The 26,027-nt window shown below is 45.9% G+C and overlaps 1 protein-coding gene across 1 annotated transcript in view; it reads right to left on the reverse strand.

The window, feature by feature from the left end:
* LOC137308559 (disintegrin and metalloproteinase domain-containing protein 12-like) overlaps positions 1 to 26,027 on the reverse strand; it is a 402,109-nt gene that overhangs the window by 320,437 nt on the left and 55,645 nt on the right. The window contains exons 3-5 of the mRNA XM_067977213.1: positions 11,579 to 11,655; positions 5,382 to 5,460; positions 1,514 to 1,590 (exon numbers count right to left, since the gene is read on the reverse strand). Of these exons, the coding sequence (XP_067833314.1) occupies positions 1,514 to 1,590; positions 5,382 to 5,460; positions 11,579 to 11,655 (233 nt within the window). The remainder of the gene's footprint in view (positions 1 to 1,513; positions 1,591 to 5,381; positions 5,461 to 11,578; positions 11,656 to 26,027) is intronic.

Consider the following 26,027-nt stretch of genomic DNA (forward strand, 5'->3'; position numbering starts at 1 on the left):
GGGATGAGAGACTTCAGTTACATGGATAGACTGGAGAAGCTGGGGTTGTTCGCCTTAGAGGAGACAAGGTTGAGACGAAATTTGATCGAAGTGTTCAAAATCATGACGTTTTTAGATAAAGTAAATAAAGAGAAACTATTCCCATCGGCAGTAGGGTTGAGAACCAGAGGACATAGATTTAAGGTGATTGGCAAAAGAACCAAAGGCGACATGAGGAAAAACTTTTTTACACAGCGAGTAGTTATGATCTGGAAAGGGTGCTGGATGTAGATTCAATCGTGGCTTTCAAAAAGGAATTGGATAAATATTTGAAGAGAAAAAATTTACAGGGCTACAGGGAAAGAGCGGGGGAATGGGACTAACTGGATTGCTCTTACAAAGAGCTGGCACAGGCTCGATGGGCCAAATGGTCTCCTGTGCTACAACAAATCTATGATTCTTTGATTCTATGATTCTTTACCCAGAGAGTAGTTAGAATGTGGAACTTGCTGCTGCATGGAATAATTGCGGTGAATAGCATAGATGCATATAAGGGGAAGCTGGATAAATATATGAGAGAAACAAATAGAAGGGTATGCTGATAGGGTTTGATGAAGAAGTGTGGGAGGAGACTCATGTGGAGCATAAACACCAGCATTGACCAGTTTTGCCAAATGGCCTGTTTCTGTGCTGTACACTCTATGTAATTCTGTGCAACTGGTGACTGCAGCTCACCAATCTTATTTATCACAAATCTTATCAATATTTCTTTGCAGCTTCCTTTGGTCTTCTAAAGAATTAACCATATCTCCCAATTTGTTATTGTGAATATATCTATGTAATTCTATGTAATTCCTCTTTTAAGACCCTCCTTCCTTGGCTCAGTGTCAATTTGTGTCTGATTACACTCCTGAGAAGCACTTTGGGGCATTTTCCTACGTTAAAAGTGCTATATAAATGCAAGTTGTTGTCGAGTCACCTTTACATTGATAAATAATCAGTTTCCAATACATTTGCACAGTGAGTAATCCTTACCCTGCTGAATAAACATGTCACAATATAGTCACACAGTGAGCAATCCTTACCCTGCTGAATAAACATGTCACAATATAGTCACACAGTGAGCAATCCTTACCCTGCTGAATAAACATGTCACAATATAGTCACACAGTGAGCAATCCTTACCCTGCTGAATAAACATGTCACAATATAGTCACACAGTGAGCAATCCTTACCCTGCTGAATAAACATGTCACAATATAGTCACACAGTGAGCAATCCTTACCCTGCTGAATAAACATGTCACAATATAGTCACACAGTGAGCAATCCTTACCCTGCTGAATAAACATGTCACAATATAGTCACACAGTGAGCAATCCTTACCCTGCTGAATAATCAATTTGCAATAAAGTAACAGTAAGTAATCCTTACCCAATTGAACTAACAGGTTGAATATTTAACTTGAATATTTAAGCCCAGGTTTCAGTAAGATGAATAACAATCTGAGAAAGAATCATCTGTTTTTTTTTTACCTGAGTCCTGAACAGGTGCTGGCAGAGACCTGGGATCCAGGGAATCTTCGAACGGAGCCCTCATAGTAACAGTGATACTGTAGGAAGATGATCAATCCTGAGCATAAAACATCCTGCTACTCGTAACATTGCTGACAATGGTTCTTTTTATTAAATGGCATTACAAGCAAATGCAACAAAGACATTGGGACAGTTTCACAGAGAGCAGAGTTGGGGAGGTGGGGGTGAAGATTCAGTGACACTGGGAGAGAGTCTCACAGGGAGAAGGGGGTGAAGATTCACTGACAGAGAGTCTCATGGAGAGGAGAAAATCTCAGTAACATCGCCTGTCTCCGCCCCTGCCTCAGTTCATCTGCTGCTGAAACCCTCATCCATGCCTTGGTTACCTCCAGACTCAACTATTCCAATGCTCTCCTGGCCGGCCTCCCATCTTCCACCCTCCATTAACTTCAGCTCATCCAAAACTCTGCTGACTCACATCAAGTCCTGTTCTCCCATCACCACTGTGCTCACTAACCTACATTGGCTCCCGGTCCAGCAATGCCTCGAATTTAATATGAGGTGGGGAGTTGAAAGGGAGAGATCTGGAGGGTTTAACTCATAGAATCCTAGAAAGGTTACAGCACGGAAGGAGGCCATTCGGCCCTTCGAGTCCGCGCCGGCTCTATGCAAGAGCAATCCAGCTAGTCCCACTCCCCTGCCCTTTCCCCAAGGTCCTGCACATTTTTTCCTTTCAAGTACTTATCCAGTTCCCTTTTGAAGGCCATGATTGAATCTGCCTCCACCACCCCCTCGGGCAGTGCATTCCAGATCCTAACCACTCGCTGTGTAAAAAAGTTTTTCCTCATGTCACCTTTGGTTCTTTTACCAATCACCTTAAATCTATGTCCTCTGGTCATTGACCCTTCCACCAATGGGAACAGTTTCTCTCTATCTTTTTTTTTTCATTCGTTCACGGGATGTGGGCATCGCTGGCGAGGCCAGCATTTATTGCCCATCCCTAATTGCTCTTGAGAAGGTGGTGGTGAGCCGCCTTCTTGAACCGCTGCAGTCCGTGTGGTGAAGGTTCTCCCACAGTGCTGTTCGGAAGGGAGTTCCAGGACTTTGACCCAGCGACAATATCTACTCTATCTCGACCCTTCATGATTTTGAACACCTCTATCAAATCTCCTCGCAACCATCTCTGTTCCAAGGAGAACAACCCCAGCTTCTCCAGTCTATCCACGTAACTAAAGTCCCTCGTCCCGGGAACCATTCTAGTAAATCTCTTCTGCACCCTCCCTAAGGCCTTCACATCTTTCCTGAAGTGCGGTGCCCAGAACTGGACACAATACTCCAGTTGTGGCCGAACCAGTGTTTTATAAAGGTTCATCATGACTTCCATACTTTTGTACTCTATGCCTCTATTTATAAAGCCCATGATCCCGTATGCTTTTTAAACTGCTTTCTCAACCTGCCCTGCCACCTTCAACGATTTGTGCACATATAGCCTCAGATCTCTCTGTCCCTGTACCCCTTTTAGAGTTGTGCCCTCTAGTTTATATTGCTTCTCCTCGTTCTTCCTACCAAAATGTATCACTTTGCATTTTTCTGCATTAAATTTCATCTGCCACGTGTCCGCCCATTCCACCAGCCTGTCTATATCCTCTTGAAGTCTATCACTATCCTCCTCACTGTTAACTACCTTCCAAGTTTTGTGTTATCTGCAAATTTTGAAATTGTGCCCTGTACACCCAAGTCCAAGTCATTAATATATATCAAGAAAAGCAGTGGTCCCAGCACTGACCCCTGGGGAACACCACTGTACACCTCCCTCCAGTCCGAAAAACAACCGTTCACCACTACTCTCTGTTTCCTGTCCCTTAGCCAATTCTCTATCCATGTTGCTACTGCCCCCTTTATTCCATGGGCTGCAATCTTGATGATAAGCCTACCGTGCAGCACTTTATCAAACGCCTTTTGTAAGTTCATGTACACCACATCAACTGCATTGCCCTCATCTACCCTCTCTGGTACCTCATCAAAAAACTCTATCAGGTCAGTTAAACACGATTTGCCTTTAACAAATCCGTGCTGGCTTTCCCTAATCAATCCACACTCGTCCAAGCGACTGTTAATTCTGTCCCGGATTATCATTTCTAAAAGTTTCCCTGAAAAGTTTCCTCTAAAAGTTAAACTGACTGGCCTATAGTTGCTGGGTTTATCCTTACACCCTTTTGTGAAGAAGGGTGTAACATTTGCAATTCTCCAGTCCTCCGGCACCACCCCCGGATCTACGGATGTTTGGAAGATTATGGCCAGTTCCTCGGCAATTTCCACCCTTACTTCCCTCAGCAACCCAGGATGCATCCCATCCGGACCGGGTGACTTATCTACTGTAAGTATAGCTAGCCTTTCTAGTACCTTTATCAATTTTTGGACCGTCCCTGGAATCACGTCTGTGGCTGCAGAAATGCCTGTCTGTTCCCCTAACTATAGAATTCCCTATCACTATTGCTCTCCTGACCATTCTTCTCCCGCCCTGTACAGCTGAGCCACCCATGGTCCTCTGGCCTTGGCTCTGGCTGCACTCCACAGGGGATCCCTCTCCCTCACCAGTGAATACTGGTTGGAGAGTGAGATGCACTCAGGGGTCTCCTGCACTACCTGCCTGGTCCTCCTTGTCTGTCTGGTGGTCACCCAGTCCCTCTCTGCCTGCACTCTCTTAATCTGTGGGGTGACCACTTCCTGAAACGTGCTATCCACGAAACTCTCAGCCTCGCGGATACACTGTAGTGACGCCAACCGCTGCTCCAGCTCCGAAACCTGGAGCTCGAGCTCCTCCAGCCGATGAGCTGGAGGAGTAGGTGGTAAGGTGTGTTCATCGGCAGTGAGGTGTGTTCATCGGCAGTGAGGTGTGTTCATCGGCAGAGAGGTGTGTTCATCGGCAGAGAGGTGTGTTCATCGGCAGAGAGGTGTGTTCATCGGCAGAGAGGTGTGTTCATCGGCAGAGAGGTGTGTTCATCGGCAGAGAGGTGTGTTCATCGGCAGAGAGGTGTGTTCATCGGCAGAGAGGTGTGTTCATCGGCAGAGAGGTGTGTTCATCGGCAGCGAGGTGTGTTCATCGGCAGCGAGGTGTGTTCATCGGCAGCGAGGTGTGTTCATCGGCAGCGAGGTGTGCTCATCGGCAGCGAGGTGTGTTCATCGGCAGAGAGGTGTGCTCATCGGCAGAGAGGTGTGCTCATCGGCAGAGAGGTGTGCTCATCGGCAGAGAGGTGTGCTCATCGGCAGAGAGGTGTGCTCATCGGCAGAGAGGTGTGCTCATCGGCAGAGAGGTGTGCTCATCGGCAGAGAGGTGTGCTCATCGGCAGAGAGGTGTGCTCATCGGCAGAGAGGTGTGCTCATCGGCAGAGAGGTGTGCTCATCGGCAGAGAGGTGTGCTCATCGGCAGTAAGGTGTGTTCATCGGCAACTGTATGTTATGTAATCTCGGCGTTGGTTGTGAGTACGTTGGTCCATTTCATCTTTAATAAACCTCCAAGCGTTTGACTATGTGTTTGAATTCATTATTAATACAGGCACAGGACTGCAACATTTTTCTGTGTATTAAAAAAATACCTTCCCAACGGTTGAGAACAGGATCAGGCTCGGTTGCGATGCCTTTGTTGTTGAATAGCATGCTGACAGTCAGTGTCTAGGCTAAGGTCTGAGGAATGGTGACTTGGGCAAGGTATGGGAGTGACCCTGACACCTGTGGAGCTCGACAGAATCAGCAAGATGGGCGGGGAGGAAATTAGCAGAAAAAAGAAAGAGCAAAATGTATTCACAATCAATGCATTTTAAAAGCAATGGGCTTCAACCTGGCCTCAGTCTGCCCAGAGATTGCTCACCAGTTCAGTGTCCTGCTCTGTCACCAGTGTCCCATTCGAATCATAGTGCGATACCTGGAACCCTCTCGGCAAGAAGAATCTGTGAAAAAAGGAATATGGTGCGACTAACTTAGAGTGAATGGCAAACACTGGCAGAGTCCACCAGCACTGGTATGTCCATGTAGGACACACAGGGCGAGAAATTAGGCCGTGTAGCACCCGTTGTTTTGGCGCTATGCGGCCGCACATTTCCAGCGCGATGTGCGCCGGACGCCATCTTGGTATAGGTATTAGCGCAGGCGCAAATACTGAACGCTGGTAGCATGTAAAGTAAGGAGAAGATCAGGATACAATCAGTGTGCAACGCTGATTTAAAGCGATAGGCACTATTTTGGGACTTAACGCTCAACTCAATGCACAGTCTTAACCCCGATCATCTGAACGTGTCTTAGAGTGTCTGGAGGACCCCCCACCAGTGCTACTTAAAGGGACTATGCAGGATTTACAGGTTAGTGACTGGATTATTGCTTCTGGCTGCTGATGCATTTGTAACTGTTTTTGGAGGTCTCCTAGACTTCAGTACCAGGACTTAGGAACATAGGAACAGGAGTAGGCCATTCAGCCCATCGTGCCTGCTCCGCCATTTGATAAGATCATGGCTGATCTGTGATCTAACTCCATATACCTGCCTTTGGCCCATATCCCTTAATACCTTGGGTTGCCAAAAAACTATCTATCTCACATTTAAATTTAGCAATTGAGCTAGTATCAATTGCTGTTTGTGGAAGAGAGTTCCAAACTTCTACCACCCTTTGTGTGTAGAAATGTTTTCTAATCTCATTCCTGAAAGGTCTGGCTCTAATTTTTAGACTGTGTCCCCTACTCCTAGAATCCCCAACCAGCGGAAATAGTTTCTCTCTATCCACCCTATCTGTTCCCCTTAATATCTTATAAACTTCGATCAGATCACCCCTTAACCTTCCTAATATAACTATAAAAGTTCTTCGTATTGGTTTTGATATCCCTTGCAAGTTTCTTTTCATACTCTCTTTTTGTAGCTCTTACTATCTGTTTTGTGACCCTTTGTTGATCTTTGTATCTTTCCCATTCGCCAGGATCTGAGCCATTTTTTGCCTTTTTGTATGCCCTTTCTTTACGTCTTATTCTGTCCCTTACCTCTTTAGTTGTCCATGGCTGTTTTTTTTGGCAAGTAGAGTTCTTGCCCCTCGGGGTATAAACCGATTCTGTATCATGTTAAATGTTTCTTTAAACATTTCCCGCTGATCATCAGTCGTTTTACCCATTAACAGATTTGCCCAGTTTACTGTGGACAGTCTCTGTCTCATCCCATTGAAGTCGGCCTTACCCAAGTCTAGAATCTTAGCAACTGATTCACTTTTTTCCCTTTCAAACACCACATTGAACTCGTCATGTTATGACGTGGGGACATAGCCTGACATTTAGAGCCAGGATGTGCAGGAGTGAAGTTAGGAAATGCTTCTACGTGCAAAGGATGGGAGACGTTTGGAACGCTGTTCTGCAAATGGCATCTGATACTAGCTCACATGTAATTCTAAATCTGAGATTGATAGATTTCTGTGAACCAAGGTATATGGGGCTAAGGCGGGTATATGGAGTGAGGTCACAGGTCCACCATGATCTCACTGAATGGTAGAACAGGCTCGAGGGGCTAAATGCCACTGCCACTTGCTGCCTCCTGATATGCGCCACCTTCTCTTGGAAGAAAGCGGAACATGTGTCTGGGTGATGTGCCTGTCATGGTTGAATAGCTGCCAGTGTGTGTGGCCTGTGAGTTGTGGGTGGGCGGCTTGAAACAGTGGTAATGTGTGAGGGTGAGAGGAAGCATCTGATTGGAAGAGTTGAGTACTGATGGAAAGAGTTTATTGGTATGTGGGTGATGGGGGTGTGGTGTGTGGTGCAGTTGGTGGGAGATGCCACTTGACAGTTGACCTCACTCAACTTGACCACTTATGTCAAAGCATTGAGCTTCTTCCTGCACTGCATCCATGTTCATGGTGCTGTGAGCCTGGCATTGACTTCGTCCCCCACTGCCTCCCACTGCCTTTTGGATATATGTCTGGAGGGCCTCTTGCCCCCCTCCTCCCCCATGGATATAGGATGTCCCTCCTTCTGTCCACCTCTTGCACCAAGGTCTCTAGTGCATCAGCAGAGAACCTTGGTGCATGCACTCTCACAGGCCTGGTACAAACTCAGATCGGCAGATTGGTGAGGTCTGGTGTGCAGATTGGAGGATGTGGGATTTAGTGGTGCGCAACCTTTATTCAATGTTTTAACATAACTCATCAGTGTGTAAACATAGGACGGGACCTGCATCCGTGTTTTATGTGTGCGATGTCTGATCTCCGTTAAGACTCTATGCAGACAGCAGACTTATTTTTCGCAAAAACAGGTACCGGCTACCTTTAAAAGACTTAAAGTGACATCCTCCCTTTAAGAGATTGGGGCTCCCCCTGCTAGTGGAAAGTGCGAATTTACTTGAATCGATGTGCAAGGCCGAGATTTCAATGCTGCTTGAAGGTGAGTGCTGAAGCCGGACGAAGTTCGGGTCCTGCCTGCGCAGGGGCCATTGGACGCGGGGTAACAGCCGATCGCACTGCCTAAGCCCAATAATAGACCTTATCCAACTTTTATTCCCCCCCACGCTGTCTGAACCTGTGAGTGAGATGCTGAGCGTTACAACTGGATAAAGCATAAAGCACTAATACAGCAACGGGAGGACAGAACGAGGGGGAATTATCAAATAGAAATTTTCCTTAAAACAAATTTCAGTCTCCAAGCTTCTGAGCCAGGACAAGCTCCCATTTTAGAATTATATCTCTCGGGAATGGTCTGACTTACAGTGAAAGATTCACTTTTCAATCTGTGTAGCTCTGGGTTGCTGCGTGTGTACATCGTAATGGTGCTAACAAGCCCTTACTGAGTAAAATCAGATTACTCTCAACTTTCACCATGGTACCTTGACTCTGTTTTTGGAGCAATAGCATTGCTGGGAGCTGAGAGTTCTTTCTTACAAACACACCTTTTACCATGCAAGTTTTGCTAAAATTAGAGAAATGTTATCCAGTGGGTGGGGTTTTATGTGTGGCTCGGTTCTATATGCTGCATAGGATTATGTCTGGTGTGTGGGATTATATCCGATGGGTGCAGTGGGTCCAGTAAGTGGGGCAGAGTAAAGCTCCCTCTAAACTGTCCCATCAAACATTCCCAGGGCAGGTACAGCATGGGTTAGATACAGAGTAAAGCTCCCTCTAAACTGTCCCATCAAACATTCCCAGGGCAGGTACAGCATGGGTTAGATACAGAGTAAAGCTCCCTCTAAACTGTCCCATCAAACACTCCCAGGGCAGGTACAGCACGGGTTAGATACAGAGTAAAGCTCCCTCTAAACTGTCCCATCAAACACTCCCAGGGCAGGTACAGCATGGGTTAGATACAGAGTAAAGCTCCCTCTAAACTGTCCCATCAAACACTCCCAGGGCAGGTACATCATGGGTTAGATACAGAGTAAAGCTCCCTCTACACTGTCCCATCAAACACTCACAGGGCAGGTACAGCATGGGTTAGATACAGAGTAAAGCTCCCTCTACACTGTCCCATCAAACACTCCCAGGGCAGGTACAGCACGGGTTAGATACAGACTAAAGCTCCCTCTACACTGTCCCATCAAACACTCCCAGGGCAGGTACAGCACGGGTTAGATACAGAGTAAAGCTCCCTCAACACTGTCCCATCAAACACTGCCTGGGCAGGTACAGCACGGGTTAGATACAGAGTAAAGCTCCCTCTACACTGTCCCATCAAACACTCCCAGGGCAGGTACAGCACGGGTTAGATACAGAGTAAAGCTCCCTCTACACTGTCCCATCAAACACTCCCAGGGCAGGTACAGGGTTAGATACAGAGTAAAGCTCCCTCCACACTGTCCCATCAAACACTCCCAGGGCAGGTACAGCATGGGTTAGATACAGGGTAAAGCTCCCTCTACACTGTCCCATCAAACACTCCCAGGGCAGGTACAGCACGGGTTAGATACAGAGTAAAGCTCCCTCTACACTGTCCCATCAAACACTCCCAGGGCAGGTACAGGGTTAGATACAGAGTAAAGCTCCCTCTACACTGTCCCATCAAACGCTCCCAGGGCAGGTACAGGGTTAGATACAGAGTAAAGCTCCCTCTACACTGTCCCATCAAACACTCCCAGGGCAGGTACAGCACGGGTTAGATACAGAGTAAAGCTCCCTCTACACTGTCCCATCAAACACTCCCAGGGCAGGTACAGCATGGGTTAGATACAGAGTAAAGCTCCCTCTACACTGTCCCATCAAACACTCCCAGGGCAGGTACAGCACGGGTTAGATACAGAGTAAAGCTCCCTCTACACTGTCCCATCAAACACTCCCAGGGCAGGTACAGCACGGGTTAGATACAGAGTAAAGCTCCCTCAACACTGTCCCATCAAACACTGCCTGGGCAGGTACAGCACGGGTTAGATACAGAGTAAAGCTCCCTCTACACTGTCCCATCAAACACTCCCAGGGCAGGTACAGCACGGGTTAGATACAGAGTAAAGCTCCCTCTACACTGTCCCATCAAACACTCCCAGGGCAGGTACAGGGTTAGATACAGAGTAAAGCTCCCTCCACACTGTCCCATCAAACACTCCCAGGGCAGGTACAGCATGGGTTAGATACAGGGTAAAGCTCCCTCTACACTGTCCCATCAAACACTCCCAGGGCAGGTACAGCACGGGTTAGATACAGAGTAAAGCTCCCTCTACACTGTCCCATCAAACACTCCCAGGGCAGGTACAGGGTTAGATACAGAGTAAAGCTCCCTCTACACTGTCCCATCAAACGCTCCCAGGGCAGGTACAGGGTTAGATACAGAGTAAAGCTCCCTCTACACTGTCCCATCAAACACTCCCAGGGCAGGTACAGCACGGGTTAGATACAGAGTAAAGCTCCCTCTACACTGTCCCATCAAACACTCCCAGGGCAGGTACAGCATGGGTTAGATACAGGGTAAAGCTCCCTCTACACTGTCCCATCAAACACTCCCAGGGCAGGTACAGCACGGGTTAGATACAGAGTAAAGCTCCCTCTACACTGTCCCATCAAACACTCCCAGGGCAGGTACAGGGTTAGATACAGAGTAAAGCTCCCTCTACACTGTCCCATCAAACGCTCCCAGGGCAGGTACAGGGTTAGATACAGAGTAAAGCTCCCTCTACACTGTCCCATCAAACACTCCCAGGGCAGGTACAGCACGGGTTAGATACAGAGTAAAGCTCCCTCTACACTGTCCCATCAAACACTCCCAGGGCAGGTACAGCATGGGTTAGATACAGAGTAAAGCTCCCTCTACACCGTCCCATCAAACACTCCCAGGGCAGGTACAGCATGGGTTAGATACAGAGTAAAGCTCCCTCTACACCGTCCCATCAAACACTCCCAGGGCAGGCACAGCATAGGTTAGATACAGAGTAAAGCTCCCTCTACACCGTCCCATCAAACACTCCCAGGGCAGGTACAGCATGGGTTAGATACAGAGTAAAGCTCCCTCTACACCGTCCCATCAAACACTCCCAGGGCAGGTACAGCATGGGTTAGATACAGAGTAAAGCTCCCTCTACACCGTCCCATCAAACACTCCCAGGGCAGGTACAGCATGGGTTAGATACAGAGTAAAGCTCCCTCTACACCGTCCCATCAAACACTCCCAGGGCAGGTACAGCATGGGTTAGATACAGAGTAAAGCTCCCTCTACACTGTCCCATCAAATGCTCCCAGGGCAGGTACAGCATGGGTTAGATACAGAGTAAAGCTCCCTCTACACCGTCCCATCAAACACTCCCAGGGCAGGTACAGCATGGGTTAGATACAGAGTAAAGCTCCCTCTACACCGTCCCATCAAACACTCCCAGGGCAGGTACAGCATGGGTTAGATACAGAGTAAAGCTCCCTCTACACTGTCCCATCAAACACTCCCAGGGCAGGTACAGCATGGGTTAGATACAGAGTAAAGCTCCCTCTACACTGTCCCATCAAACACTCCCAGGGCAGGTACAGCATGGGTTAGATACAGAGTAAAGCTCTCTCTACACTGTCCCATCAAATGCTCCTAGGAGAGTGGTGATGGAGCTTTGTTCCACTTTATGTGAAGCAAGATTTACTCACTTGTTTTTCGTGAGATCCAGCGTTAAGTCCTCTCCCTCCAGCTCCACCAAGATGCTGACATGGTTTGGATAGCTCCTCTGCGCAGGGCACAAGGAAGCACTCATTATTACACTGCGATGTGTTCACTGAAGCCCCCACAACACCTCACAACACAGAAATTCCTTTCAAGAGTAAAGGACTATAGCGGGAAAGCTGAATGAATCCATGACTACCTCCATCTTTAGTATCTCTACAGAGGGGTAGCTATCTCCTGCACTGACCAGAGCACAACACATCGCAGCATCACAAGGCCAGCAGCACATGGCACAGTCTCTCCTCTCTCTTCTATTTTTCTCAATCGCTCTGTCTCTTGAGGAGCAGGTGTTCTCCTTAGAGCAGAGAAGGTTGAGAGGAGATTTGATAATAGGGTCTAGACAAAGTAGACAGAGAGAAAGTGTTCCCATTGGCGGAAGGGTGAAGAACCAGAGGACACAGATTTAAGGTAACCGGCAAAAGAACCAAAGGTGACATGAGGAAAAACTTCTTTACACAGCAAGTGTCTCTACCCAAACGAGGTTCGGGTACAGTCTAGGCACATTCCCACGAGGGAGAAAGGTAAGGCAAACATAGAAACATAGAAAATAGGAGCAAGAGTAGGCCATTCGGCCCTTCGGGCCTGCTCCGCCCATTCAAAATGATCATGGCTAATCGACTAACTCAGTACCCTGTTCCCGCTTTTTCCCCATATCCCTTGATCCCTTTAGCATTAAGAAATATATCTATCTCCTGCTTGAATACATCTAATGACTTCGCCTCCACTGCCTCTGAGTGAAGAAATTTCTCCTCATCTCGGTTCTAAATGGCATACCCCGTATCCTGAGACTGTGACCCCTGGTTCTGGACTCCCCAGCCATCGGGAACATCCTCCCTGCATCTAGTCTGTCTAGACCTGTTAGAATTTTATATTCTTCCAAACTCTAGTGAATATAGGCCTAGTCGACCCAATCTCTCCTCATATGTCAGTCCTGTCATCCCAGGAATCAGTCTGGTAAACCTTCGTTGCACTCCCTCCATGGCAAGGACATCCTTCCTCAGATAAGGAGACCAAAACTGCACACAATACTCCAGGTGTGGTCTCACCAAGGCCCTGTATAACTGCAGTAAGACATCCTTGCTCCTGTACTCAAATCCTCTTGCAATGAAGGCCAACATACCATTCGCCTTCCTAACTGCTTGCTGCACCTGAATGCTCACTTTCAGCAACTGGTGTACAAGGACACCCAGGTCTCGTTGCACCTCCCCTTTTCCCAATCTATCACCATTCAGATAATAATCTGCCTTTCTGTTTTTACAACCAAAGTGGATAACCTCACATTTATCTACGTTATACTGCATCTGCCATGTTCTTGCCCACTCACCCAACTTGTCTAAATCATATTGGCAACTAAAGCCAGAGCTCCCTGGATGACAAAAGAGATAGAGAGTAAGATGAAATGGAAAAAAAGGGCATAAGACAGATGTCAGGTTGATAACACAAAGTGAGAACGAGGCAGAATATAGAAAGTTCAGAGGGGAAGTGAGAAAGGAAATAAGAGGGGCAAAGAGAGAGTATGAGAATAGACTGGCGGCCAACATAAAAGAGAATCCAAAAGTCTTCTACAGACATGTATACAGTAAACGGGTAGTAAGTGGAGGGGTGGGGCCGATTAGGGACCATAAAGGAGATCTACTCATGGAGGCAGAGGGGATGGCCGAGGTACTAAATGAGTACTTTGCATCTGTCTTTACCAAGGAGGAAGATGCTGCCAGAGTCTCAGTAAAGGAAGATATAGTTGAGATACTGGATGGGCTGAAAATTGATAAAGAGGAGGTACTTGAAAGGCTAGCTGTACTTAAATAGATAAGTCACCCGGTCCGGATGGGATGCATCCTAGGTTTCTGAGGGATGTAAGGGTGGAAATTGCCGAGGAACTGGCCATAATCTTCCAAACATCCGTAGATACAGGGGTGGTGCCAGAGGACTGGAGAATTGCAAATATTACACCCTTGTTCAAAAAAGGGTGTAAGGATAAACCCAGCAACTATAGGCCAGTCAGTTTAATCTCAGTGGTGGGGAAACTTTTAGAAACGATAATCCGGGACAGAATTAATAGTCACTTGGACGAGTGTGGATTGATTAGGGAAAGCCAGCACGGATTTGTTAAAGGCAAATCTTGTTTAACTAACCTGATAGAGTTTTTTGATGAGGTAACAGAGAGGGTAGATGAAGGCATTGCAGTTGATGTGGTGTATATGGACTTTCAAAAGGCGTTTGAGGCTTATCATCAAGATTGCGGTCCATGGAATAAAGGGGGCAGTAGCAACATGGGTACAGAATTGGCTAAGTGACAGGAAACAGAGAGCAGTGGTGAACGGTTGTTTTTCGGACTGGAGGGAGGTGTACAGTGGTGTTCCCCAGGGGTCGGTGCTGGGACCACTGCTTTTCTTGATATATATTAATGACTTGGACTTGGGTGTACAGGGAACAATTTCAAAATTTGCAGATGACACTAAACTTGGAAGGGTAGTGAACAGTGAGGAGGATAGTGATAGACTTCAAGAGGATATAGACAGGCTGGTGGAATGGGCGGACACGTGGCAGATGAAGATGAACACGTAAAAATGCAAAGTGATACATTTCGGTAGGAAGAACGAGGAGAGGCAATATAAACTGGAGGGCTCAACTCTAAAAGGGGTACAGGAACAGAGAGATCTGTGGGTATATGTACACAAATCATTGAAGGTGGCAGGGCAGGTTGAGAAAGCGGTTAAAAAAGCATATGGGATCATGGGCTTTGTAAATAGAGGCATAGAGTACAAAAGTATGGAAGTCATGATGAACCTTTTATAAAACACAGGTTCGGCCACAACTGGAGTATTGTGTCCAGTTCTGGGCACCACACTTTAGGAAAGATGTGAAGGCCTTAGAGAGGGTGCAGAAAAGATTTACTAGAATGATTCCAGGGATGAGGGACTTTAGTTACATGGATAGACTGGAGAAGCTGGGGTTGTTCTCCTTGGAACAGAGACAGTTGTGAGGAGATTTGATAGAGGCATTCAAAATCATGAAGGGTCTAGACAGAGTAGATAGAGAGAAACTGTTCCCATTGGCGGAAGGGTCAAGAACCAGAGGACATAGATTTAAGGTGACTGGCAAAAGAACCAGAGGTGACATGAGGAAAATCTTTTTACCCAGTGAGTGGTTGTGATCTGGAATGCACTGCCCAAGGGGGTGGTGGAGGCAGATTCAAACATGGCCTTCAAAAGGGAACTGGATAAGTATTTGAAAGGAAAAAATTTGCAGGGCTACGGGGATAGGGCGGGGGAGTGGGACTAGCTGGATTGCTCTTGCACAGAGCCGGCACGGACTCGATGGGCTGAACGGCCTCCTTCCATGCTGTAACCTTTCTATGATTCTACGAATCACTGCAGGGCATACGAGTGGCTGAAAATTTCCTGGATTGTGTGTTCCAGAAAGTGATCATCCCACAGCCACAGAAACCTCAGGACAGTAAGTGGGTATCCAGCAGTGTATGGTGGGAAGGGGCAGGCAATGCAGGAATCCTCCGGGACTGTAGCGCTCACTAACCGGTTTTCAGTACCGCGAGGATGATAATGCCTTGAAGGAGTGCAGTGGCACCATGGAGCAAAGGACTGCACAGGAGGGCACAGTGAAGTGTAGGAATGCAGTGGTTATTGGGGTTTCGATAGTCAAGGGAATAGGCAGGTGTTTCTGCAACTGTCGACATGAGTCCTGCATGGTGTATTGCCACCCTGTGCCAGGGTAAAGGACATCACTGAGAGGATGCAGAACATGTTGAGGGGGGATGAGGAACAGCCAGAAGTCGTGGTCCATATGTGAACCAATGACATAGGAAGGAAAAGGGTCGAGGTCCTGCAATCAGAGTTTCAGGAGCTGGGGAGGAAGTTAAAAAGCAGGAGCTCCCTCCCAGTGCCACGCGCTAGTGAGTACAGGAATAGTAGGGTAAGACAGGTTTATGTGTGGCTGGAGAAATGGTGCTTCAGATTCCTGGGACATTGGGACCAGTTCTGGGGCAGGAGCGACCTGTTCAAGGTGGACGGGCTGCATCTCAACAGAGCTGGGACCAATGTCCTCGCGGGGAGGTTAACTAGTGCTGTGGGGAAGGGTTTAAACTAATTTGACAGGGGGATGAAATATTAGAGAGGAGAAACAAGGTGCACAGAGGACTGGGAGGGACGAGTAGCACTAGAGTAAAGAGCAGAAATAGGAGGGATCAAATGGGGAAGTCTAAGATGGGTTTGGAGTGCGTGTGCGTAAATGCACGTAGCGGGGTAAATAAGGTTGGTGAGCTGCAGGCACAAGTCGCCACATGGGCTATGATATAATGGCAATAACAGAGACCTGACTCAAAGAAAGGGAGGAATGGGGACTTAATATTCCTGGCTACAAGGTATTCAGGAAAGATAGGGAAGGAAAAAAAGTGCGGGGGTGGGAGTATTGATGAAAGAAACTATTACAACACTGGAAAGGGATGATGTAGTTGAGGGTCAAAAACAGAATCGATTTGGTTAGAATTAAGGAACAATAGAGCAGCTATTACACTACTGGGTAGTGACAAGTAACATTTGCGCCAGACAAGTGCCAGGCAATGACCATCTCCAACAAGAGAGAGTCTAACCACCTCCCCTTGACATTCAACGGCATTACCATCACCAAATCCCCCACCATCAACATCCTGGCGGTCACCATTGACCAGAAACTTAACTGGACCAGCCATATAAATACTGTGGCCACAAGAGCAGAACAGAGGCTGGGTATTCTGCGGCGAGTGACTCACCTCCTGACTCCCCAAAGCCTTTCCACCATCTACAAGGCACAAGTCAGGAGTGTGATGGAATACTCTCCACTTGCCTGGATGAGTGTAGCTCCAACAACACTCAAGAAGCTCGACACCATCCAGGCCCGCTTGATTGGCACCCCATCCACCACCCTAAATATTCACTCCCTTCACCACCGGCGCACTGTGGCTGCAGTGTGTACCATCCACAGGATGCACTGCAGCAACTCGCCAAGGCTTCTTCGACAGCACCTCCCAAACCCGCGACCTCTACCACCTAGAAGGACAAGGGCAGCAGGTACATGGGAACAACACCACCTGCACGTTCCCCTCCAAGTCACACACCATCCCGACTTGGAAATATATCACCGTTCCTTCTTGGTTGCTGGGTCAAAATCCTGGAACTCCCTTCCTAACAGCACTGTGGGAGAACCGTCACCACACGGACTGCAGCGGTTCAAGAAGGCGGCTCACCACCACCTTCTCAAGGGCAATTAGGGATGGGCAATAAATGCCGGCCTCGCCAGCGACGCCCACATCCCATGAATGAATTAAAAAAAACACTACTGGGTGTATATTATAGGCCACCAAATAATGAGAAGGAGACAGGGAAGCAAATTTGCAGGCAAATTACAGAAAGATGCAAGAACTATAGAGTAGTGATAACAGGGGACTCAATATAGTCTATATGGACTGGGATAGTAACAGAATAAAGGACAAAGAGGGGGAGGAATTCCTGAAATGGTACAAGAGAACTTTCTTGATCAGTATGCTTCCAGCCCAATGAGGAAGGAAGCAGTGCTGGATCTAGTTCTGAGGAATGAAGTGGGGAAGGTGGAGCAAGTTTCAGTGGAGGAGCATTTGGGGAACAGTGATCACAATATTATCAGGTTTAGGATAGTTTTGGAAAAGGCAAAGGAACAATCAAGCATAAAAATACTTAACTGCTTAACTGGAGAAGGGCTAATTTCAGTGTTAAAAAGGGATCTTGCCCCAGTGGATTGGAATCAAAATTTGTTAGGCAAAACAGTAATTGACGAATGAGAGGCCTTCAAAGAGGAGATAATTCGGGTACAGAGTGGACACATCCCTATGAGGGGGAAAGGAAGGGCATCCAATGCTCGAGCTCCCTGGATGACTAAAGATGCAAAGATTGAAATGAAACAGGAAAAGGAGGCTTATGATGAATGTCAGGTTCATAATACAGTGGAGAATCAGGCTGAATACAGAAAGTACAGAGGAGATCTAAAAAAGGGAATAAGAGGGGCAAAGAGAGAGAATGAAAATGAGTATGAACATAAAAGGGAACATTAAAGTCTTTTAAAGGGTAATCAAAGCAAGCAGGGGACTGATTAGGGACAAAAAAGATCTTCTTGTGGAGGCAGAGGGCGTGGCTGAGGCACTAAATGAATACTTCACATCTGTCTTCACGAGAGAAGAGGAAGCTGCCATTGTAGAGTAAAGGAGGAGGTGGTAGTGATATTGGATGGGATAAAAATAGATAAAGAGGAGGTGCTTAAAAGATTGGCAGTACTCAAAGTAGAAAAGTCACCTGGTCCAGATGGGATGCATCCGAGGTTACTGAGGGAAATGAGGGTGGAAATTGCAGAAGCTCTGGCCACAATCTTCCAATCCTTCTTAGATATGGGGACGGTGCCGGAGGACTGGAGGATTGTTCAAAAAAGGGGAGGGGGATATACCAGGCAATTACAGGCCAGTCAGCCTGATGTAGGTGGTGGGAAAACTTTTAGAAACAATAATCCAGGATAAAATTAATTGGCACTTGGAAAATCATGGGCTAATAAATGAAAGTCAGCACGGATTTGTTAAAGGAAAATAATGTTTGACGAACTTGATTGAGTTCTTTGATGAAGTAACGGAGAGGATTGATGAGGGTAGTGTGGTTGATGTGTATATGGACTTTCAAAAGGTGTTTGATAAAGTACCACATAATAGACTTGTTAGGAAAATTAAAGCCCATGGGATTAAAGGGACAGTGGTAGTGTGGATAGGAAATTGGCTCAGGGACAGACAGCAGAGAGTAGTGGTGAACGGTTGTTTTTCAGTCTGGTGGGAAGTATACAGTGGTGTCCCCTAGGAGGTCGGTATTGGGACCACTGCTCTTTATGATATATATTAATGACCTGAACTTGGGTCTAAAGGGTTTAATTTCAAAGTTTGCAGAAGTCACGAAACTCGGAAATGTAGCAAACAATGTGAAGGATAGTAACAGACTTCAGGAGGATGTAGACAGACTGGTGAAATGGGCGGACACATGGGGGATGAAATTTAACTCAGAGAAATGTGAAGTGATACATTTTGGTAGGAAGAATGAGGAGAGGCAAAATAAACTAAATGGTACAATTTTAAAGGGGGTGCAGGAACAGAGAGACCTGTGGGTATACATGTGCAAATCTTTGAAGATGGCAGGACAAGTTGAAAAGGCAGTTAAAAAGGCATATGGGATCCTGGACTTTATTAATAGAGGCATAGAGTACAAAAGCAAGGAAGTTATGCTAAATCTTTGTAAAACACTGGATCAACAGGAGTATTGTGTTCAATTCTGGACACCATACTTTAGGAAGGATGTCAAGGCCGTAGAAAGGGTGCAGAAGAGATTTACTAGAATGGTACCAGGGATGAGGGACTTCAGTTATGTGGTGAGACTGGAGAAGCTGGGATTGTTCTCCTTAGAGCAGAGAAGGTTAAGGGGAGATTTGATAGAGGTGTTCAAAATCATGGAGGGTTTTGATAGAGTAAATAAGGAGAAACTGTTTCCAGTGGCGAAAGGGTCGGTAACCAGAGGACACAGATTTAAGATGATTGGCAAAAGAACCAGAGGCTATTACACAGCTAATTGTAATCATCTGCGTCACTCTTTACCCAGAGAGTGGTTAGAATGTGGAACTCACTACCACAAGGAGTAGTTGAGGCGACCAGCATAGATACATTTAAAGGGAAGCTAAATAAAGACATGAAGGAGAAAGGAAACATAGAAACATAGAAAATAGGAGCAGGAGTAGGCCATTCAACCTTTCGAGCCTGCTCCGCCATTCAATATGATCATTGCTGATCCTCTATCTCAATACCATATTCCCGCTCTCTCCCCATACCCCTTGATGCCTTTTGTGTCTAGAAATCTATCCAGCTCCTTCTTAAATATATTCAGTGACTTGGCCTCCACAGCCTTCTGTGGTAGAGAATTCCACAGTTTCACCACCCTCTGAGTGAAGAAATTTCTCCTCATCTCAGTCCTAAATGTCCTACCCCGTATCCTGAGACTGTGACCCCTCGTTCTGGACTCCCCAGCCAGGGGAAACATCCTCCCTGAATCCAGTCTGTCTAGCCCTGTCAGAATTTTATATGTTTCAATGAGATCCCCTCTCATTCTTCTAAACTCCAGTGAATACAGGCCGAGTCGACCCAATCTCTCCTCATACGACAGTCCTGCCATCCCAGGAATCAGTCTGGTGAACCTTCGCTGCACTCCCTCTATGGCAAGTATATCCTTTCTTAGGTAAGGAGACCAAAACTGCACACAATACTCCAGGTGTGGTCTCACCAAGGCCCTAAGAACATAAGAACATAAGAAATAGGAGCAGGAGTAGGCCAATCGGCCCCTCGAGCCTGCTCCGCCATTCAATAAGATCATGGCTGATCTGATCCTAACCTCAAATCTAAATTCATGTCCAATTTCCTGCCCCCTCCCCGTAACCCCTAATTCCCTTTACTTCCAGGAAACTGTCTATTTCTGTTTTAAATTTATTTAATGATGTAGCTTCCACAGCTTCCTGGGGCAGCAAATTCCACAGACCTACTACCCTCTGAGTGAAGAAGTTTCTCCTCATCTCAGTTTTGAAAGAGCCCTGTATAACTTCAGTAAGACATCCTTGCTCCTGTACTCAAATCCTCTTGCAATGAAGGCCAACATACCATTTGCCTTCCTAACTGCTTGCTGCACCTGCATGTTTGCTTTCAGTGACTGGTGTATAAGGACATTTCCCAATCTATTTAAATAATACTCTGCCTTTCTGTTTTTCTTTCTGAAGTGGATAACTTCACATTTATCCACATTGTACTGCATCTGCCATGTATTTGCCCACTCACTCAACTTGTCTAAATCGCCTTGAAGCCTCTTTACATCCTCCTCACAACTCACAATCCCACCTAGTTTTGTGTCATCAGCAAACTTGGAAATTTTACATTCTGTTCCCTCATCCAAATCATTGATATATATTGTGACTAGCTGGGGCCCAAGCACTGATCCCTGCGGTACCCCACTAGTCACTGCCTGCCACCCCGAAAAAGACCCATTTATTCCTACTCTCTGTTTCCTGTCTGTTAACCAATTTTCAATCCATGCCAGTATATTCCCCCCAATCCCATGTGCTTTAATTTTGCACACTAACCTCTTATGTGGGACTTTATCAAAGGCCTTCTGAAAATCCAAATAAACCACATCCTCTGGTTCTCCCTTATCTATTCTACCAGTTACATCCTCAAAAAACTCCAATAGGTTTGTCAAACATGATTTCCCTTTCATAAATTCATGTTGACTTTGTCTAATCCCGTTGATATTTTCTAAGTGTCCTGTTATCACATCCTTTATAATAGACTATAGCATTTTCCCTGCTACTGATGTTAGGCTAACCGGTCTGCAGTTCCCTGTTTTTTCTCTCCCTCCTTTTTTAAATAGTGGGGTTACATTTGCCCCCCTCCAATCTGCAGGAACTGTTCCATAATCTATAGAATTTTGGAAGATGACTACTAATGCATCCATTATTTCCATGGCTACCTCTTTTAGTACTCTGGGATGCAGATTATCAGGTCCTGGGGATTTATTGGCTTTCAGTCCCATGAATTTCTACAGCACTATTTTCTTACTAATACTAATTTCCTTTAATTCCTCCTTCTCACTAGTCCCTTGGTTCCCTAGCATTTCTGGGAAGTTATTTGTGTCCTCTTCCGTGAAGACAGAACCAAAGTATTTGTTTAATTGCTCTGTCATTTCCTTGTTCCCCATTATAAATTCTCCCGTTTCTGACTGTAAGGGACCTACATTTGTCTTCACTAATCTTTTTCTTTTTACATACTTGTAGAAGCTTTTACAGTCCACTTTTATGTTCCTTGCAAGTTTACTCCCATACTCTATTTTCCCCTCTTATTCAATCTCTTGGTCCTTTTTTGCTGAATGGAAGGATATGCTGATAGGGTTAGATGGAGTCGGGGGGAGGAGGCTCGAGTGGAGCAGAAACACTGGCATGGACCTGTTGGGCCGAATGGCCTGTTTCTGTGCTGTACATTCTATGTAATTCTGTGCATTGCCTGAAAGGCCGGTGGAAGCAGATTCAATAGTAACTTTCAAAAGGAAATTAGATAAATTTTTGAAGGGAAAAAATTTACAGGGCTCTGGGGAAAGAGCAGGGGAATGAGACCACTTGGATAGCTCTTTCAAACAGCTGGCAGAGGCACGATGGGCCAAATGGCCTTCTTCTATGCAGTACTATGATACTATGATATTGTGGTCACTACTGCCGAGGTGCTCGCCCACATTTAACTCACCTACCTGATCTATGTCATTACTCAGAACCAGATCGAACAACTCCCCTCCACTCCCCTCCCCTCCCCTCGTCGGCAAACACACAGCTTCAGGAAGGAGTCCTGCTCACATTTTAGGAATTCCATTCCCTTTTCTCAATTTACTCCCTCTCTGTCCCAATCAGTGAACAGGTCATTAATCTCTGTCCCAATCAGTGAACAGGTCATTAATCTCTGTCCCAATCAGTGAACAGGTCATTAATCTCTGTCCCAATCAGTGAACAGGTCATTAATCCCTGTCCCAATCAGTGAACAGGTCATTAATCCCTGTCCCAATCAGTGAACAGGTCATTAATCTCTGTCCCAATCAGTGAACAGGTCATTAATCCCTGTCCCAATCAGTGAACAGGTCATTAATCTCTGTCCCAATCAGTGAACAGGTCATTAATCTCTGTCCCAATCAGTGAACAGGTCATTAATCTCTGTCCCAATCAGTGAACAGGTCATTAATCTCTGTCCCAATCAGTGAGGAGGTCATTAATCCCTGTCCCAATCAGTGAACAGGTCATTAATCCCTGTCCCAATCAATGAACAGGTCATTAATCTCTGTCCCAATCAGTGAACAGGTCATTAATCTCTGTCCCAATCAGTGAACAGGTCATTAATCCCTGTCCCAATCAGTGAACAGGTCATTAATCTCTGTCCCAATCAATGAACAGGTCATTAATCTCTGTCCCAATCAGTGAACAGGTCATTAATCTCTGTCCCAATCAGTGAACAGGTCATTAATCTCTGTCCCAATCAGTGAACAGGTCATTAATCCCTGTCCCAATCAGTGAACAGGTCATTAATCCCTGTCCCAATCAATGAACAGGTCATTAATCTCTGTCCCAATCAGTGAGGAGGTCATTAATCTCTGTCCCAATCAGTGAACAGGTCATTAATCTCTGTCCCAATCAGTGAGGAGGTCATTAATCTCTGTCCCAATCAATGAACAGGTCATTAATCTCTGTCCCAATCAGTGAACAGGTCATTAATCCCTGTCCCAATCAGTGAACAGGTCATTAATCTCTGTCCCAATCAGTGAACAGGTCATTAATCCCTGTCCCAATCAGTGAACAGGTCATTAATCCCTGTCCCAATCAGTGAACAGGTCATTAATCTCTGTCCCAATCAGTGAACAGGTCATTAATCTCTGTCCCAATCAGTGAGGAGGTCATTAATCTCTGTCCCAATCAGTGAGGAGGTCATTAATCCCTGTCCCAATCAGTGAACAGGTCATTAATCTCTGTCCCAATCAGTGAACAGGTCATTAATCCCTGTCCCAATCAGTGAACAGGTCATTAAACCCTGTCCCAATCAGTGAACAGGTCATTAATCTCTGTCCCAATCAGTGAACAGGTCATTATTCTCTGTCCCAATCAATGAACAGGTCATTAATCCCTGTCCCAATCAGTGAACAGGTCATTAATCCCTGTCCCAATCAGTGAGGAGGTCATTAATCTCTGTCCCAATCAGTGAACAGGTCATTAATCCCTGTCCCAATCAGTGAGGAGGTCATTAATCTCTGTCCCAATCAGTGAACAGGTCATTAATCTCTGTCCCAATCAGTGAACAGGTCATTAATCCCTGTCCCAATCAGTGAACAGGTCATTAATCCCTGTCCCAATCAGTGAACAGGTCATTAATCTCTGTCCCAATCAGTGAACAGGTCATTAATCTCTGTCCCAATCAGTGAACAGGTCATTAATCTCTGTCCCAATCAGTGAACAGGTCATTAATCCCTGTCCCAATCAGTGAACAGGTCATTAATCTCTGTCCCAATCAGTGAACAGGTCATTAATCCCTGTCCCAATCAGTGAACAGGTCATTAATCTCTGTCCCAATCAGTGAACAGGTCATTAATCCCTGTCCCAATCAGTGAACAGGTCATTAAACCCTGTCCCAATCAGTGAACAGGTCATTAATCTCTGTCCCAATCAGTGAACAGGTCATTATTCTCTGTCCCAATCAATGAACAGGTCATTAATCCCTGTCCCAATCAGTGAGGAGGTCATTAATCTCTGTCCCAATCAGTGAACAGGTCATTAATCCCTGTCCCAATCAGTGAACAGGTCATTAATCCCTGTCCCAATCAGTGAACAGGTCATTAATCCCTGTCCCAATCAGTGAGGAGGTCATTAATCTCTGTCCCAATCAGTGAACAGGTCATTAATCCCTGTCCCAATCAGTGAACAGGTCATTAATCCCTGTCCCAATCAGTGAGGAGGTCATTAATCTCTGTCCCAATCAGTGAACAGGTCATTAATCCCTGTCCCAATCAGTGAACAGGTCATTAATCCCTGTCCCAATCAGTGAACAGGTCATTAAGCCCTGTCCCAATCAATGAACAGGTCATTAATCTCTGTCCCAATCAGTGAACAGGTCATTAATCTCTGTCCCAATCAGTGAACAGGTCATTAATCTCTGTCCCAATCAGTGAACAGGTCATTAATCTCTGTCCCAATCAGTGAACAGGTCATTAATCTCTGTCCCAATCAGTGAACAGGTCATTAATCCCTGTCCCAATCAATGAACAGGTCATTAATCCCTGTCCCAATCAGTGAACAGGTCATTAATCTCTGTCCCAATCAGTGAACAGGTCATTAATCTCTGTCCCAATCAGTGAACAGGTCATTAATCCCTGTCCCAATCAGTGAACAGGTCATTAATCTCTGTCCCAATCAGTGAACAGGTCATTAATCTCTGTCCCAATCAGTGAACAGGTCATTAATCCCTGTCCCAATCAGTGAACAGGTCATTAATCTCTGTCCCAATCAGTGAACAGGTCATTAATCTCTGTCCCAATCAGTGAACAGGTCATTAATCTCTGTCCCAATCAGTGAACAGGTCATTAATCCCTGTCCCAATCAGTGAACAGGTCATTAATCTCTGTCCCAATCAATGAACAGGTCATTAATCTCTGTCCCAATCAGTGAACAGGTCATTAATCTCTGTCCCAATCAGTGAACAGGTCATTAATCTCTGTCCCAATCAGTGAACAGGTCATTAATCCCTGTCCCAATCAGTGAACAGGTCATTATTCTCTGTCCCAATCAATGAACAGGTCATTAATCTCTGTCCCAATCAGTGAACAGGTCATTAATCCCTGTCCCAATCAGTGAACAGGTCATTAATCTCTGTCCCAATCAGTGAACAGGTCATTAATCTCTGTCCCAATCAGTGAACAGGTCATTAATCTCTGTCCCAATCAGTGAACAGGTCATTAATCCCTGTCCCAATCAGTGAACAGGTCATTAATCTCTGTCCCAATCAGTGAACAGGTCATTAATCTCTGTCCCAATCAGTGAACAGGTCATTAATCCCTGTCCCAATCAGTGAACAGGTCATTAATCTCTGTCCCAATCAGTGAACAGGTCATTAATCTCTGTCCCAATCAGTGAACAGGTCATTAATCCCTGTCCCAATCAGTGAACAGGTCATTAATCTCTGTCCCAATCAGTGAACAGGTCATTAATCTCTGTCCCAATCAGTGAACAGGTCATTAATCTCTGTCCCAATCAGTGAACAGGTCATTAATCCCTGTCCCAATCAGTGAGGAGGTCATTAATCCCTGTCCCAATCAGTGAACAGGTCATTAATCTCTGTCCCAATCAGTGAACAGGTCATTAATCTCTGTCCCAATCAGTGAGGAGGTCATTAATCCCTGTCCCAATCAGTGAACAGGTCATTAATCTCTGTCCCAATCAGTGAACAGGTCATTAATCTCTGTCCCAATCAATGAGCAGGTCATTAATCCCTGTCCCAATCAATGAACAGGTCATTAATCTCTGTCCCAATCAGTGAACAGGTCATTAATCTCTGTCCCAATCAGTGAACAGGTCATTAATCTCTGTCCCAATCAGTGAACAGGTCATTAATCTCTGTCCCAATCAGTGAACAGGTCATTAATCTCTGTCCCAATCAGTGAACAGGTCATTAATCTCTGTCCCAATAAGTGAACAGGTCATTAATCTCTGTCCCAATCAGTGAACAGGTCATTAATCTCTGTCCCAATCAATGAACAGGTCATT

This window comes from Heptranchias perlo, chromosome 1 (assembly GCF_035084215.1).
Source record: "Heptranchias perlo isolate sHepPer1 chromosome 1, sHepPer1.hap1, whole genome shotgun sequence".
NCBI classification, from domain to species: Eukaryota; Metazoa; Chordata; class Chondrichthyes; order Hexanchiformes; family Hexanchidae; genus Heptranchias; species Heptranchias perlo.